At 66.0% G+C, this 11,822-nt stretch overlaps 1 protein-coding gene across 1 annotated transcript in view; it reads left to right on the top strand.

Moving 5' to 3' along the window:
• The first annotated feature begins 1,119 nt into the window (after nt 1-1,119).
• Nucleotides 1,120-11,822, top strand: part of KMT2D (lysine methyltransferase 2D) — a 29,761-nt gene continuing 19,058 nt past the window's right edge. Inside the window, 27 exon segments of the mRNA XM_025191366.1 lie at nt 1,120-1,204; nt 1,547-1,673; nt 1,921-2,129; nt 2,269-2,378; nt 2,671-2,833; nt 3,099-3,264; nt 3,589-3,703; nt 3,929-4,092; nt 4,341-4,501; nt 4,619-4,754; nt 4,883-5,789; nt 6,103-6,216; nt 6,565-6,675; nt 6,759-6,863; nt 7,068-7,249; nt 7,527-7,691; nt 8,269-8,378; nt 8,474-8,521; nt 8,690-8,905; nt 9,258-9,401; nt 9,518-9,634; nt 9,814-9,938; nt 10,054-10,243; nt 10,395-10,475; nt 10,618-10,722; nt 11,064-11,252; nt 11,585-11,670. Of these exon segments, the coding sequence (XP_025047151.1) occupies nt 1,156-1,204; nt 1,547-1,673; nt 1,921-2,129; nt 2,269-2,378; nt 2,671-2,833; nt 3,099-3,264; nt 3,589-3,703; nt 3,929-4,092; nt 4,341-4,501; nt 4,619-4,754; nt 4,883-5,789; nt 6,103-6,216; nt 6,565-6,675; nt 6,759-6,863; nt 7,068-7,249; nt 7,527-7,691; nt 8,269-8,378; nt 8,474-8,521; nt 8,690-8,905; nt 9,258-9,401; nt 9,518-9,634; nt 9,814-9,938; nt 10,054-10,243; nt 10,395-10,475; nt 10,618-10,722; nt 11,064-11,252; nt 11,585-11,670 (4,395 nt within the window). The 5' untranslated portion in view covers nt 1,120-1,155.

Here is an 11,822-nt window from a genome sequence, read left to right as displayed (position 1 = left end):
GCCCCCCAACATCCCCCAAACACCGGGGTAAGCCCCTGCCCTGGGGGGGGTTGTTAGCCCCCGAGCAGGGCCCCGCTCGCCCAGGGGGTCTCTTGGCGTCCCGGCCCCCCGTCCGGTGCCTGGGGCACATGCTGAGCCCCGTGGCCCTGGCAGCTGGGGGTTGGCGCCCGCACCCTGAGCCCCCCGGGCGGCCAGTGCATGCGTGGCGGGGCCTGGCTCTGTCCCGGTCCCTCTGAGGCCCCTTCTGCACCGCCACGAGGTGCCCGCAAGAACGCTCCACCCCAGACGCAGCCGTGTTCCCCTCTGGGAGCCAGGGGTAGGACCCAGGCGTCCTGGCTCTCCTCCCAGGGCCGGGCTCTTTCCCCCAGGTCCCGGTTCCCCTCTGTGCTGACCGCTAGCCCCCGGGGCTGCCCTGCTGCTTCCCAGGCAGGCTCCTCCCCCTGCCCGAGCCAGCTGGGGTGCCTTGCACCCCCCCGGGCTTTAATTGAGGTCAGGCCTTGCACGCGCCAGCGGCCCCGTGCGGCGGCGCCTGCTGGGAGAAGCTGCCCCAGATACACAGTGTCCAGGGGAGCTAGCGTGTGCTGTGCCCGGGGCATGGCCCTGTAGCTCACGGAGGCAGGGCTCGGGTGCACGGGTGCGTCTCCTGCATGGCTGGCGCCCAGGCCCTGACCGGGGTTTCTTCCCCGGGCGCTTGCAGCCACGGCTAGGGCAGCCCCGTGCTCCAGTGGAGTAGAGAGGGACACGCGCCAGGGAGCTCCCTCCTGCTTGAGGCAGCGGGTTTGGGCCGTGCCTGGTGTGAGAGGGCCTGGGGCAGTTTCCACGCAACCCTTGGGCAGTCCCTTGGGGGATCTGCGGGGTGGGGGTGCTGCGGACTGGTTGGGCATGTGGCCGGCTGGGGCCTGCGGTGGTTGGTGTGAGAAGCTGACTCCCCTCTGCCAGGAGTTGGGACTGAGGCCCTTCCAACTCACTTGCTTTATGGCCCCTTGAGTGGTGGGAACCACTTGAGTCGCCCAGAGGTGGATGCCCCGTGACCCCTGTGGTCTGTGCCAGGGGCTGGGAGCGGTGGCATCAGAGCCCTGGGACCATGGTGGAGCTAACGTGTCCCTCCCTCTCCCCCAGCTGCAGGCCTCTCTGTGAGGGACGACAGGTGGCGGGATGGATGAGCAGAAGCCGCCCAGCGAGGACAAAGACTCTGAGGCGCCAGGTGAGGGGCCGGGAGATGCCCGGGGGTCCCGGGCTGGGCAGGGGACCATGGGTGTCAGAGATGCCAGGGGATGGAGCCAGTATGTTTGACGGTCACAATGCTGGGTTTGGTTCCCGTGATCTGGGACTAGTTGCACCAGTGCAGCCTGGTGTGCATGCGGAGGGGGTGGGGAGAGAGTGCCCTGGTGCACTAGGGTTTCATCCCAGTCCCAAGACTAGTCCAGGCCCTGGGTGGAGTGGATGTGGCCAGCGTGACCCACCTGGAGAACCAGGGGACTCCATGGAGCCTTTGGGGGCCAGCCGTGACGTTGGCTCTGAGCCACGGGTGGGTCCCTCCTGGCAGCTGACGGAGCCGCGTCCTCAGAGGAGCAGGGCAGCGCGGAGGGAGATCCGCTGAAGCCCCCGGAAGTGGTGCCTGCCACGCGGGAGCCAGGGAGCACTGAGACAAAGCGGCCCCCACAGCCCTGCAGGTGAGAGCGGGCTAGGGCGGTCATGGGGAGCGGGTCCCTGCCGTTTGGCTAGGATGTGTGGGATCTGTGGGCAGCTGGGAGAGGAGATGGGACACCCCTGGGCTGAGCCTTAACACAGTGGGGGCCTGGTGGGGTGCACCCAGCTCTGGGGATGATATGGGGCCCTCTGTGCAGAGCAAGGGATGGCTAGGCTTCTGACCACGGCATCGGGGCGGAGACTGGATGTCTTCTGTGTCTCTTCCCCCAGCACCCTGCCCTGGCGCTGCGCCCTCTGCAACTGTGGGGACTGGAGCCGGCTGGGGCAGCGGGAGCTCCAGCGCTTTGAGCCAGGGCCCAACTGGACGGAGCAGCCACAGGGGCAGGAGGGCCCTGGCGAGGTCCCGGCTGCCGAGGACGACCTGTCCCAGATCGGCTTCACAGAAGGGGTGACGCTGAGACAGATCTCGGAGCCGACGGGTGAGCAGTGGGGGGCAAGCCTCTCTCCCCTGCCAGTGATCCTCAGCCCCCTGCTCTCCATCCTTGTTCTCTGGCCCCTGGAGATCCAGAAGTCCCTCTCCGGGTTCCAGGAGGGTAATGCTTTCCTCCCTGGTGCCAGGGCACTGCTGGGTTCACCACTGGTGTGCGGCCTGGTCGGCGGGGGTGCAGCGGCAGGACGGAACAGGGCTGAATGATGTGGACAAAGCTGTTTTCTCAGGGATCTCGCAGGTGAGCGGAGTCTGGCGGGACGGAGGTGCCTTGGAGGGTGGTACATGTCCAGTGTGGCAGGAGAGGAGGGGGATTCTTCCTGATGCCCCTCTCTCACTGTGAGAGCCCCCGTGATGGGTGCAGCCCTCTGGGGCTGAGATCAGGCCATATCTCTGGCCAGGCGGTGTCCTGCAGCTGTTGTCCCGCTGCAGAAGCGGCTGCATTTCGGGACTCGTGGGGGTCGTTTCCTGGCAGGCAGTCGGGGGCCCGTGCATCCGTCCCTGACCTGGCCCGGCTTCCTGGCTGCTTGCAGAAATGTGAACGCTGTCAGAGGATGGGTGCTACCCTTCAGTGCCACTCGGAGGGCTGTCCGCGGTGCTACCACTTCCCCTGTGCGGCTGCTAGCGGCTCTTTCCAGTCTATGAAGACCCTCCAGCTCCTGTGCCCAGAGCACCTAGCTGAGGCGGCGCAGATGGGTGGGTGCTGCTGGGATAATGGGCAGGGCGGGTCGAGTGGTTTCTGCAGGGTGTTGTGGGGCCCGGACTCCTTGGTTCTGTTCCTAGCAGTTTGGGATGTGAGCATGCAGCTGGAGGGTAGGGGTGGTCCTGGGAAGGGCCTGCAGTAGGTGCTGCCAGGCCTTTGGGCGGGTGCCTGCATCTGTGGGGCCAGGTGGAGAGCAGGCACGAGGCCAGGGGTGCCTCTTGGGAGTCTGGTGGGGTCACAGCTGCCTGTCCTCTCCAGAGGACTCGCGGTGCGTGGTGTGTGATGGGCCAGGCGAGCTGCGCGACCTGCTGTTTTGCACCAGCTGTGGGCTGCACTACCACGGCGCCTGCCTGGAGATCACTGTCACGCCCCGCAAGCGTGCCGGCTGGCAGTGCCCCGAGTGTAAAGTTTGCCAAACCTGCAGGTAGGCAGTTGACCCCCACTCTGGGCATGGGGACGGGCCAGGCTGCACTGCCTCTTGACGGGGTGTGGGGCTGGGAGGCAGGATTCCTGGGTTAGTCTTACAGCTGCGGAAGCAAAGCCAGGCTAGGTATGGTTGTGGAAGGGAGGCGGGGTGGAAGCCCAAACTCCTGGGCTCACTTCTGGCAGTGCCCAGTGTGGCTGTGTGAGCATGGACCAGTACCTTCGGGCATCTCTCATCCCATTGGGGCATGGGTTCCTGGGCTCCCCTTGGGGGCTGGAGCTGCATGGGGCCGGGTCCAGCCCTGATAGCAGCGCCCCCCCACAGGCAGCCCGGCGAAGACTCCATGATGCTGGTGTGCGAGGCCTGCGACAAGGGCTACCACACCTTCTGCATGAAGCCAGCCATCGAGAGCCTCCCCACCGACTCCTGGAAGTGTAAGGTGAGCCCTAGGGAGGTGGGTGTGCTGGGGGTGCCCCTGCTCCTGGGTGCCAGCTGCTTGCCTGGAGCCCAGGACCCTGGAGGGGAAAGGCTCTGTGCCCCACTTTCCAAGCCTTCCCGGCACTGCGGAGTGGGATTGGGGCCAGCCCCACTGGAGGGGAAGAGCCCCGTGTCCTTGTCCCACCGGCGGCCGGCTGCTCTGAGCGTACCTGTCTCTCGCATGCAGAACTGCCGGGTGTGCTCAGACTGTGGGCGGCGGCCAGCGGCTCTCAACCCTGCGTGCCAGTGGTACGAGAACTACTCGGTGTGTGAGGGGTGCCAAGAGCAGCGGCGCCGCAGCACGGAGGGCAGCCAGGCGGGTGAAGCCGAAGCCCCACCATGCGACCAGCAGTGAGTGCTTAAGTGGGGTGGGGTGCGTGGTGGGGGGGCCTCTGCTGTGTCGTGGGACTGCTGATGCTGGTGGGACTCAGCCCACGGGGAACGGTTTGGGGGGCCACCAGGCTGCAACTTGAAGCACAGAGAGGGGGGCAGATTCCTGGTTGCTGCCCCCACCAGGCCACGGAGGGTGGGGGGCGTGAGGGGTTGGAGATGGGTGTTCTGGAACGCTCCTCACCGCCTGCACTGCCTCGTCCCTGCAGCTCACCGCTGCCCATGGCCTGCATCGACTCGGCGGGCCCCCCCGTGCCCCCGTCCCCCGCGGGGCACGACCCACCTGTGCCCTCACCCCTGCCGCAGGCCAGGAGCCCTGCAGCAGAGCCCCAGGACAAGCTGCCAGCTGCGGACGAAGCCAAGCCGCCCGGTGAGCAGGGGGCTGGTGTGGGGTCAGGGGTCAGATCTGGGCACTAGGGTCAGCACCCCTGCCCTGGCAGGCTAAGGGGAGCCTGGCAGAGCACTAGGGGTGCTGTGGGACCTGCAGTTGGCAAGCAACCTGGGCCCCGCCGGTGGGACCTGGTGCCTGGCGGAGGCCCCCGCCAAGGAGGAGGCGATGGAGGTGGAGCTGGAACCACCGCCCCTCCCCGCAACCCCAGCGCCCTCGCCCCCAGCGCCCCCAGGTGAGGGGCAGGCCCACCAGGGGAGGAGGCTATGCACCAGGCTACCCCAGGGCATGCTGGGAGCTACGCTTTGAGTGGGGCTTGTGTGCTGCCCCCCCAGTCATTGTTCCTGTCTCTTCCCTCGCCAGACCTTGCTCCCACACCCCCGCCTCCCCTGCCCCCGGGCTGGAGCCTGCGGGCAGCCCCTGCATCTCTATGGACATGGAGCCTCCTGCCGCCTCCCCCGCCCCACCGCCCTCACCACCCGCTGCCGAACCGCCCTCCGTGGCGCCCCTGTTGGGCTCCCCGGCCCACGAGGGAGCCCAGCGGGGTAGTGAGGGGGAGGAGATGGAGACGGCCCCGGAGGCCGGGGCGCTGGCCAGCCCCTCGGGGGACGGAGCTCAGCCTAGCCCAGCCCCGGCACTGGGGCCCTTCCCGGGCCTGGCAGAGGAAGAGGAGGATGAGGAAGAGGAGGCGCCGAGGCTGGAGCGGGAGGGGGCCAGCGGGCACTGCTCACCCCAGCTGAGCGAGGAGGACGGGCTGGAGGAGCTGCGGGGCGTGGGGGACCTTGAGTCCAGCCAGACCCCGGTCAGCTTCGCCAGCGAGCCCAAGGGCTCGCCCCTGCTGCTGGAGCCTGAGGAGCTGGGTCCGGCCACCCCCATGGAGGTGTGCGGGGCAGGCACGAAGCTGCTGGGCCGCGGGGAGGAGGGCGGCCCTGAGCCCCCGGCCCTGCAACCCCGACCAGCCCTCATCAAGTCGGACATTGTCAACGAGATTTCCAACCTGAGCCAGGGTGACACCAGCAGCAGCTTCCCCGGGTCAGAACCCCTGCTGGGCTCACCTGATCCCGAGGGCGGGGGCTCACTCTCCATGGAGCTGGGCATGACGTCCACCGATATCAGCCTGCAGAAGGATGATGCTGCTCTGCTACCCCTTGGCACCGACTCGCTACCTGAGACGGATGACTCGCTGCTTTTTGAGCCGGCTTCTGGGGCCAAGGGTGAAGGAGAGAAGGGCCGGCGGCGCAGCTCCCCTGGGCGGTCCAGAATCAAGCAGGTGAGTGGGGATGGGGACACTTGGGGGCTCATACCACCACCTCCAGCCTGGTTGGTGTCCACATGCTGGCCTGCTGAGTCCCAGTCCAGATCGGGCTCTTTCTGCCCTATTGTGCTGACACTGCCAGCTGGGGCATTATCCAGGGAAGGCTGAGCTCCCTGCACCCCCAGAGCCAAGTGCCTTGTCTGTTTCCTGACATGGGCCAGGATGCAGGTTTGGGGCCCCCTTTGCTCCTGGTGCCCAAGGAGCTGCATCTCGTGGCGCTGGGAATTGACCCTGTGTAACTGCACCCTTGTCCTCCCCTGGGCCGTAGGGTCGCAGCAGCAGTTTCCCCGGGAGGAGGCGCCCCCGCGGCGGGTCCCACGGGGGTCGTGGTCGCGGCCGTGCCCGGCTGAAGTCAACCACTTCGTCCATCGAGACCCTTGCGGTAAGGCTGGGCGCCTTGTCCGGGGCTGGGGTGTTGCTAGTCAGCTGAAACCCTGCCTCCACCCCTGATACCTCCAGCCAGAGCCTGGGGGGCGGGTGGAATGTGCCCCCGGTGCAGTGCTTTGTGGGGTGCCAGGCCTGTCTCTTCAGGTGTTGGGGTCTCTTGCCTGTGTGTTAGGCCAAGGTGCTCCCTTTGTCCCAGCGTCCACCTGACTTGGGGGAGAGAAGCCCGGATGCTCGTTCAGCTTGTGCCCGGTGTCGGAGCTGAGGGCACCTGGCTCTCTTGGTCGGGGTGGGACGGGTGTCTTGGCCTTGCCTTGCTCATGCTGCCCCTGTCCCTCATGTCCAGCTGGCAGATGTGGACAGCTCCCCCAGCAAGGAGGACGACGAGGAGGACGAGGACACTATGCAGAACACGGTTGTACTCTTTTCCAACACGGACAAGTTCGTTCTCATGCAGGTGAGGGTATGGCTGGGCCAGGTGCTGTCTTGGGGGCTGCTGCGGCTCTGCCCCACCTCCCTGACACCCCCCTCCTCCTGCAGGACATGTGTGTGGTGTGCGGCAGCTTTGGGCGTGGGGCTGAGGGGCACCTGCTGGCCTGTTCTCAGTGCTCCCAGTGCTACCATCCCTACTGTGTCAACAGCAAGGTAAGGTGGCCCTGGAGGTTGTCGAGCAGCTGGACCCTAGGCCAGGTGCCCTGCTTCTTGGTGTGGAGGGGAGAGGGTTGCACCACCACACCCTTCCTGTCCCCAGTGGGCCTCTCCAGAGCCCAGGCCTGGAGAGCAGGCAGCAGCCTGGGCCTCCCACCCTGCTGGGGCCATCTCACGCGCATTGCTCTACCCTGCCATCAGATCACCAAAGTGATGCTGCTGAAGGGTTGGCGTTGCGTGGAGTGTATTGTGTGCGAGGTCTGTGGCAAAGCCTCAGACCCCTCACGCCTGCTGCTGTGCGACGACTGTGACGTCAGCTACCACACTTACTGCCTGGACCCGCCGCTACAGACTGTGCCCAAGGGTGGCTGGAAGTGCAAGTGGTGAGAGCCACTGTCCCACCCTGTGGGGCTGGACTGGGCCCTAGCAGCACTGCTACCCTGGTCCCTCCCACCTCGGGTACCTGCAGCCTTGCTGAGAGGGCAGTGGTGAGGCCAGGGGAGCTGGGTCTCCAGCACATGGGGCTGTGGGAGCTGCCTGCAGGCTGAGGGCCAAGAGGTGGCTGCCAGCCTGCAGGGGTGGGGTGCAAGGCATGGTGGACCAAGGGGGGGGCCGCGGTGAGAAATTGGCGCTGACCCCGTCCCATCCCATCCCCGGCAGGTGCGTGTGCTGTGTGCAGTGTGGGGCGGCCTCGCCCGGCTTCCACTGCGAGTGGCAGAACAACTACACGCACTGCGGCCCCTGTGCCAGCCTAGTCACCTGCCCCGTCTGCCGGGAGAAGTACGTGGAAGACGACCTGCTCATCCAGTGCCGCCACTGTGACCGGTGAGGCATGGGCCCCTCTCCCCTGGGGGTAGCTATGGACAAACGCTCTGTGCTGCCAGACCCTGGTCTTGCTGCTGGTTCTGTGGATCCAGCAGTGTTTCCTGGGGGACATGGGAGCTTCCAGGGAAATGCAGATTCTGGCACAGCCCAGCTGATGCTGCGGGCATTGCCTTCAAGCTCATGCTTCCCCCAGCCCGGCCCTGGTGCTGTCAGTAGGCTTCAGAGTCAGTGGCCTGTGGCAAGGTCCCAGGTTCTCAGCGACTTTGTGTCGATGGCCCTGTACCTAAAGCTACTGACTCTAGATCCTGATTCTGGGCTCTGAGGACAGCAAGTGGGGGCAGGGTAGCTCTTACAAAGCCCCTGTGGATGCAGCCTTTGGGGCTTGGCTTGCCTTGCCTTAGGCAGTCACTTGCAGCAGTAAGTCTGCTGGCTCCTTGGCCCCCGGTCTGAGGGTGCCCTGGGATCAAAGACATGTCCCTGGCTGGGGTTGGGCCTGGCTTAGCCTGAGGGCTGGCTGTGGGAGTGGGGACAGGATGCGCGTCTCATGGCAGACTCTCCCCTGACGCCGTCTCTGCAGGTGGCTCCACGCCTCGTGTGACAACCTCTTCACGGAGGAGGAGGTGGAGCAGGCGGCAGACGAGGGCTTCGATTGCAGCGCCTGCCAGCCCTATGTGGTCAAGCCTGTTGGTGGGTCCCTGCCCATAATGGGGATGAGGCTTGGGGAGGAGGGGGGTATGCAGGGAAGCAGTGGGCACTCACTGGTGCATGCGTTACCTCCCCAGTGCCCGTGGCCCCTGCAGAGATCACCCCGATGAAGATGAAGGAGCCAGGTAAGTGTCCGAGCTGTCAGCTCCCAGTGGAAGCCAGAAATGCCCCCAGCACCAGCAAGGGCACAGCTGGGACGCAGACAGGAGCAGGCTTGGTTGGAGGAGTGGCAAAGCTGGCCCAAGAACCCAGGCGTCTGGATCTGCAGCCCATTCCCCTTGCCCCTTCTGCAGAGCCCCAGTACTTCCGCTTCGAGGGTGTCTGGCTGACTGAGACTGGCATGGCCGTGCTCCGCAACTTGACCATGTCCCCACTGCACAAGCGGAGGCAGCGCAAAACCAGGCCAGGGGCCCTCAACGGGGAGGGCAGCTTGGAGGGCAGCGACCCCCTGGGCCCCGACGAGAAGAAGGAGGGGGACCTGGAAGGGGATGAGCTGCTGAAGGCTGAAGGTGCGAGGCTTTGTGTGGGCCCCTGCTGCCTGGGGCTCCAGGCCAGGTCGACCCCATGGAGCACCAGGGCCTGGGCACGAGAGTCTGCAGCTGGCAGGGGTTGGGGCAGCAATGGGCAGGTCCAGGGAGGAGGAGGAGGATCCTGGGATGTGGCTGGGAGCTCAACAGTGTCTCGGGAAGCTCTGCAGGGGCATGGGCTTGTCCAGGCAAGGGGGCATGTTGTCCAGATGAGCCTGGTGCAGAGTGTTGGCACATAGCTGAGGTCCTGGGAAGACGGAGGGCTGTGGGCCGTGGCTGGGGGGCGGTGTTCAGGGTTTCTGTGCTAACCCCCATCTCGCCCTGTGCCATACAGTGGGTGTGGAGCACATGGAGTGCGAGATCAAGCTGGAAGCCTCTGCCAGCCCTGACCGGGATGGTGGGGCTGACCTGGATTCGGGGAAGGGGCTGGAGGACCTGGAGGAGTGCAAGAAGAGGAAGCGGAAGCCATACCGTCCTGGTGAGTGTGGGCCCGGGGGCTTGGCAGACCAGGTTCCTTGCAGTGCCCTAGCATTGGGCTCCATGGAGCCCCCTCTGGTCCCCCCCAAACCCCACCTCCTCCTTCATCCCCTGCAGGGATCGGTGGCTTCATGGTGCGGCAGCGCAAGTCTCACACGCGTCCGAAGAAATGCCCGGCTGTGCTGGCAGAGGCGGGGCGCGAGGGGCTGGGTGCTGAGGGACACCCTGAGGATGGTAGGAGCTGCACACAGTGTGTCCATGCCCTCTCCCCTACCCTACTCTGCCTGTGCCCCTGTAGAGGGCTTAAGGAGCTTGTCAGGCTTGGGAGGTGGCCCAGGGCTCCCAGGCTTGTCAGGAGGGAGCCAGGTGTCTGGTCCCACTTGAGGGCATCCTAAGTGTGGCTGCCATTGCAGGGGTGCCAGCAGACATCCCGGCTGAGGGTGCTGCCGAGCCAGGGGTGGCCGAGGGTGATGAGAAGAAGAAGCGGCGGGGTAGGAAGAAGAGCAAACTGGAGGACATGTTCCCCCCATACCTGCAGGTAGGGATGGGGCGGTGGGCTCCGCAGGGTGGGGGTGTGGGCAGGGCAGTTGTGGTGCGGGCCGGGCCCCCTGCAGGCTGACTCCAGGCCGTGCCTCGTGCTCTCCCTTCGGCAGGAAGCGTTCTTTGGCAAGGCACTCATGGACATGAGCCGGAAGGCCCTGCTGGCAGCTGGCGGTGTGGGTGACGGAGCCGTCCGCCCCTCCTTTGGCCAGGGCGCCCCCCGACCCAAGGTGGACCCCAGCGTGCCCGGGGCCCTCCAAGGCACGCCCAGAGACCGGAAGGAGGCCCCCACTCACTTGAGAGGTAAGGCCTGGGTGTGTCAGCCGAGATGGGGGCAGGGACAGCCAGCTCTGCCCCTTCTAGCTTGCCAGCACTGGGAGCGTGGTGCTCCTTTGTGCTGCTGGGGGAGAGACCTGCCTACATGCCAACTCAGCGCCTCTTCTTCTGCCCCCAGGGGATGACAGCATGGATGGCAGCACCATGATGGGCCAGGAGGATGACTCGAAGGACGCAGAGGCAAAAGCCGAGGACTTGGGTGAGCTCCTGTGCAGGCTGGGGTCTGTGGGTTACTCTGAGGGGGGACCCTGCTGGGGGCAGGGGTGACATCTTGGGGTGAGGGGGAGCCTGGCAGTATAGTGGATGCAGGCTGACGCGGGCAGCGGGCGCATCCCTCCCAGGGGCAGAGGAGCCAAAGGACTCGCCGGATCCCGGGGATGCTGAGAAGCCAGCGACGCCGGGTGAGGGCGCGCTCAGCTCCGACCTCGACAGGATCCCCATGGAAGGTCAGGCTGCCCCATTGTGTGCTCCCCTCTGCCTTGTGGCGGAGCCGGTTGCTGCCCTGGCACGGCCTTGGTGTTGATTCTAGTCCTCAGGCTGCGGTGCCACCCAGGGGGGCTTCCTTCACCCAGTGGCCTGATCCCTGAGGAGGGGCTTTAGAGCCTGGCGGGCACATCAACCCCTCTGCTAGTGGCTCTGGCTGTGCCAGGAGCTTGAGCTTGTGCCCCCCCAGGGGGTGCAGGCCATACCCAGGTGCTGGCTGGGGACAGGGGCAGGAGCTAGTCCGCTTCCTGCAGCCTGGTGGTCTAGGGGCTCTGGGGTCATGGTCTGTGCCCTCCATCCACAGAGCTGCCCAAGATGGAGAGCAAGGATGTGCAGCAGCTCTTCAAGGATGTGCTGGGCTCCGCGGAGCGGGAGCAGCAGCTGAACTGCGTGGCAGCAGGGCTGGAGGCCGGCGTGGCGGGGCGAGACCCCAGCCGGACCCAGCTCCCACAGAGGCCTTTCCTGCAGGGTGACTTGCAGCTGCCTGGACAGGGTGGGTAGGGGGTTGCCTGCCCCTTCCCCTGCTTTTGTGCCTTTGTACCCCTGTCCAGTTTGGAATGGGGCAGCAACATGGCATGAGTGGGGCTGGACTCCTGGGTCCCTTCCCACTCTGGGGCACAGTTGCCTTCTGTGCAGTGCGTTCCCCATTGTGACCCTTGGGTTTTGTTTTTTTTGGGGGGGTGGGGGGGGGTCACCGTCTACAGGTTCTGTAGGGGCCTCTTGTGCCTAGCACCTGCCCCAGGGAGGCAGGAGGCTGTGGGCTGAGGGGCAGGCTGTGTCCGGCTGTGCCTGCCTGTGATGCCTTCGCCTTTCCCCTCCCCACAGGAGGTATTTCTCTGGGATCGATCCCCTCCAGTGTCCCTATGGAGACCTATTCTGGAGTCTGCCAGTCCCCCTTCCTGGACAACAGGTGGGTAGGGCAGGGCAGGGCAGGGAGGAGCCCTGGGTCTAGGAGGGGAATGGTGCAGACACAGGCGCCCAGGAGGCATCCGCAGCCAGTGCTTGGACCCTGGGGTGGGGGCAGTCCAGACCTTGCCTTGATCCACCTGCTTTCCCCCCGCGT

This window comes from Alligator sinensis, unplaced genomic scaffold (genome assembly GCF_000455745.1).
Source record: "Alligator sinensis unplaced genomic scaffold, ASM45574v1 scaffold1065_1, whole genome shotgun sequence".
Classification (NCBI taxonomy): domain Eukaryota; kingdom Metazoa; phylum Chordata; order Crocodylia; family Alligatoridae; genus Alligator; species Alligator sinensis.
This window is presented reverse-complemented; position numbering and strand designations above follow the sequence as displayed.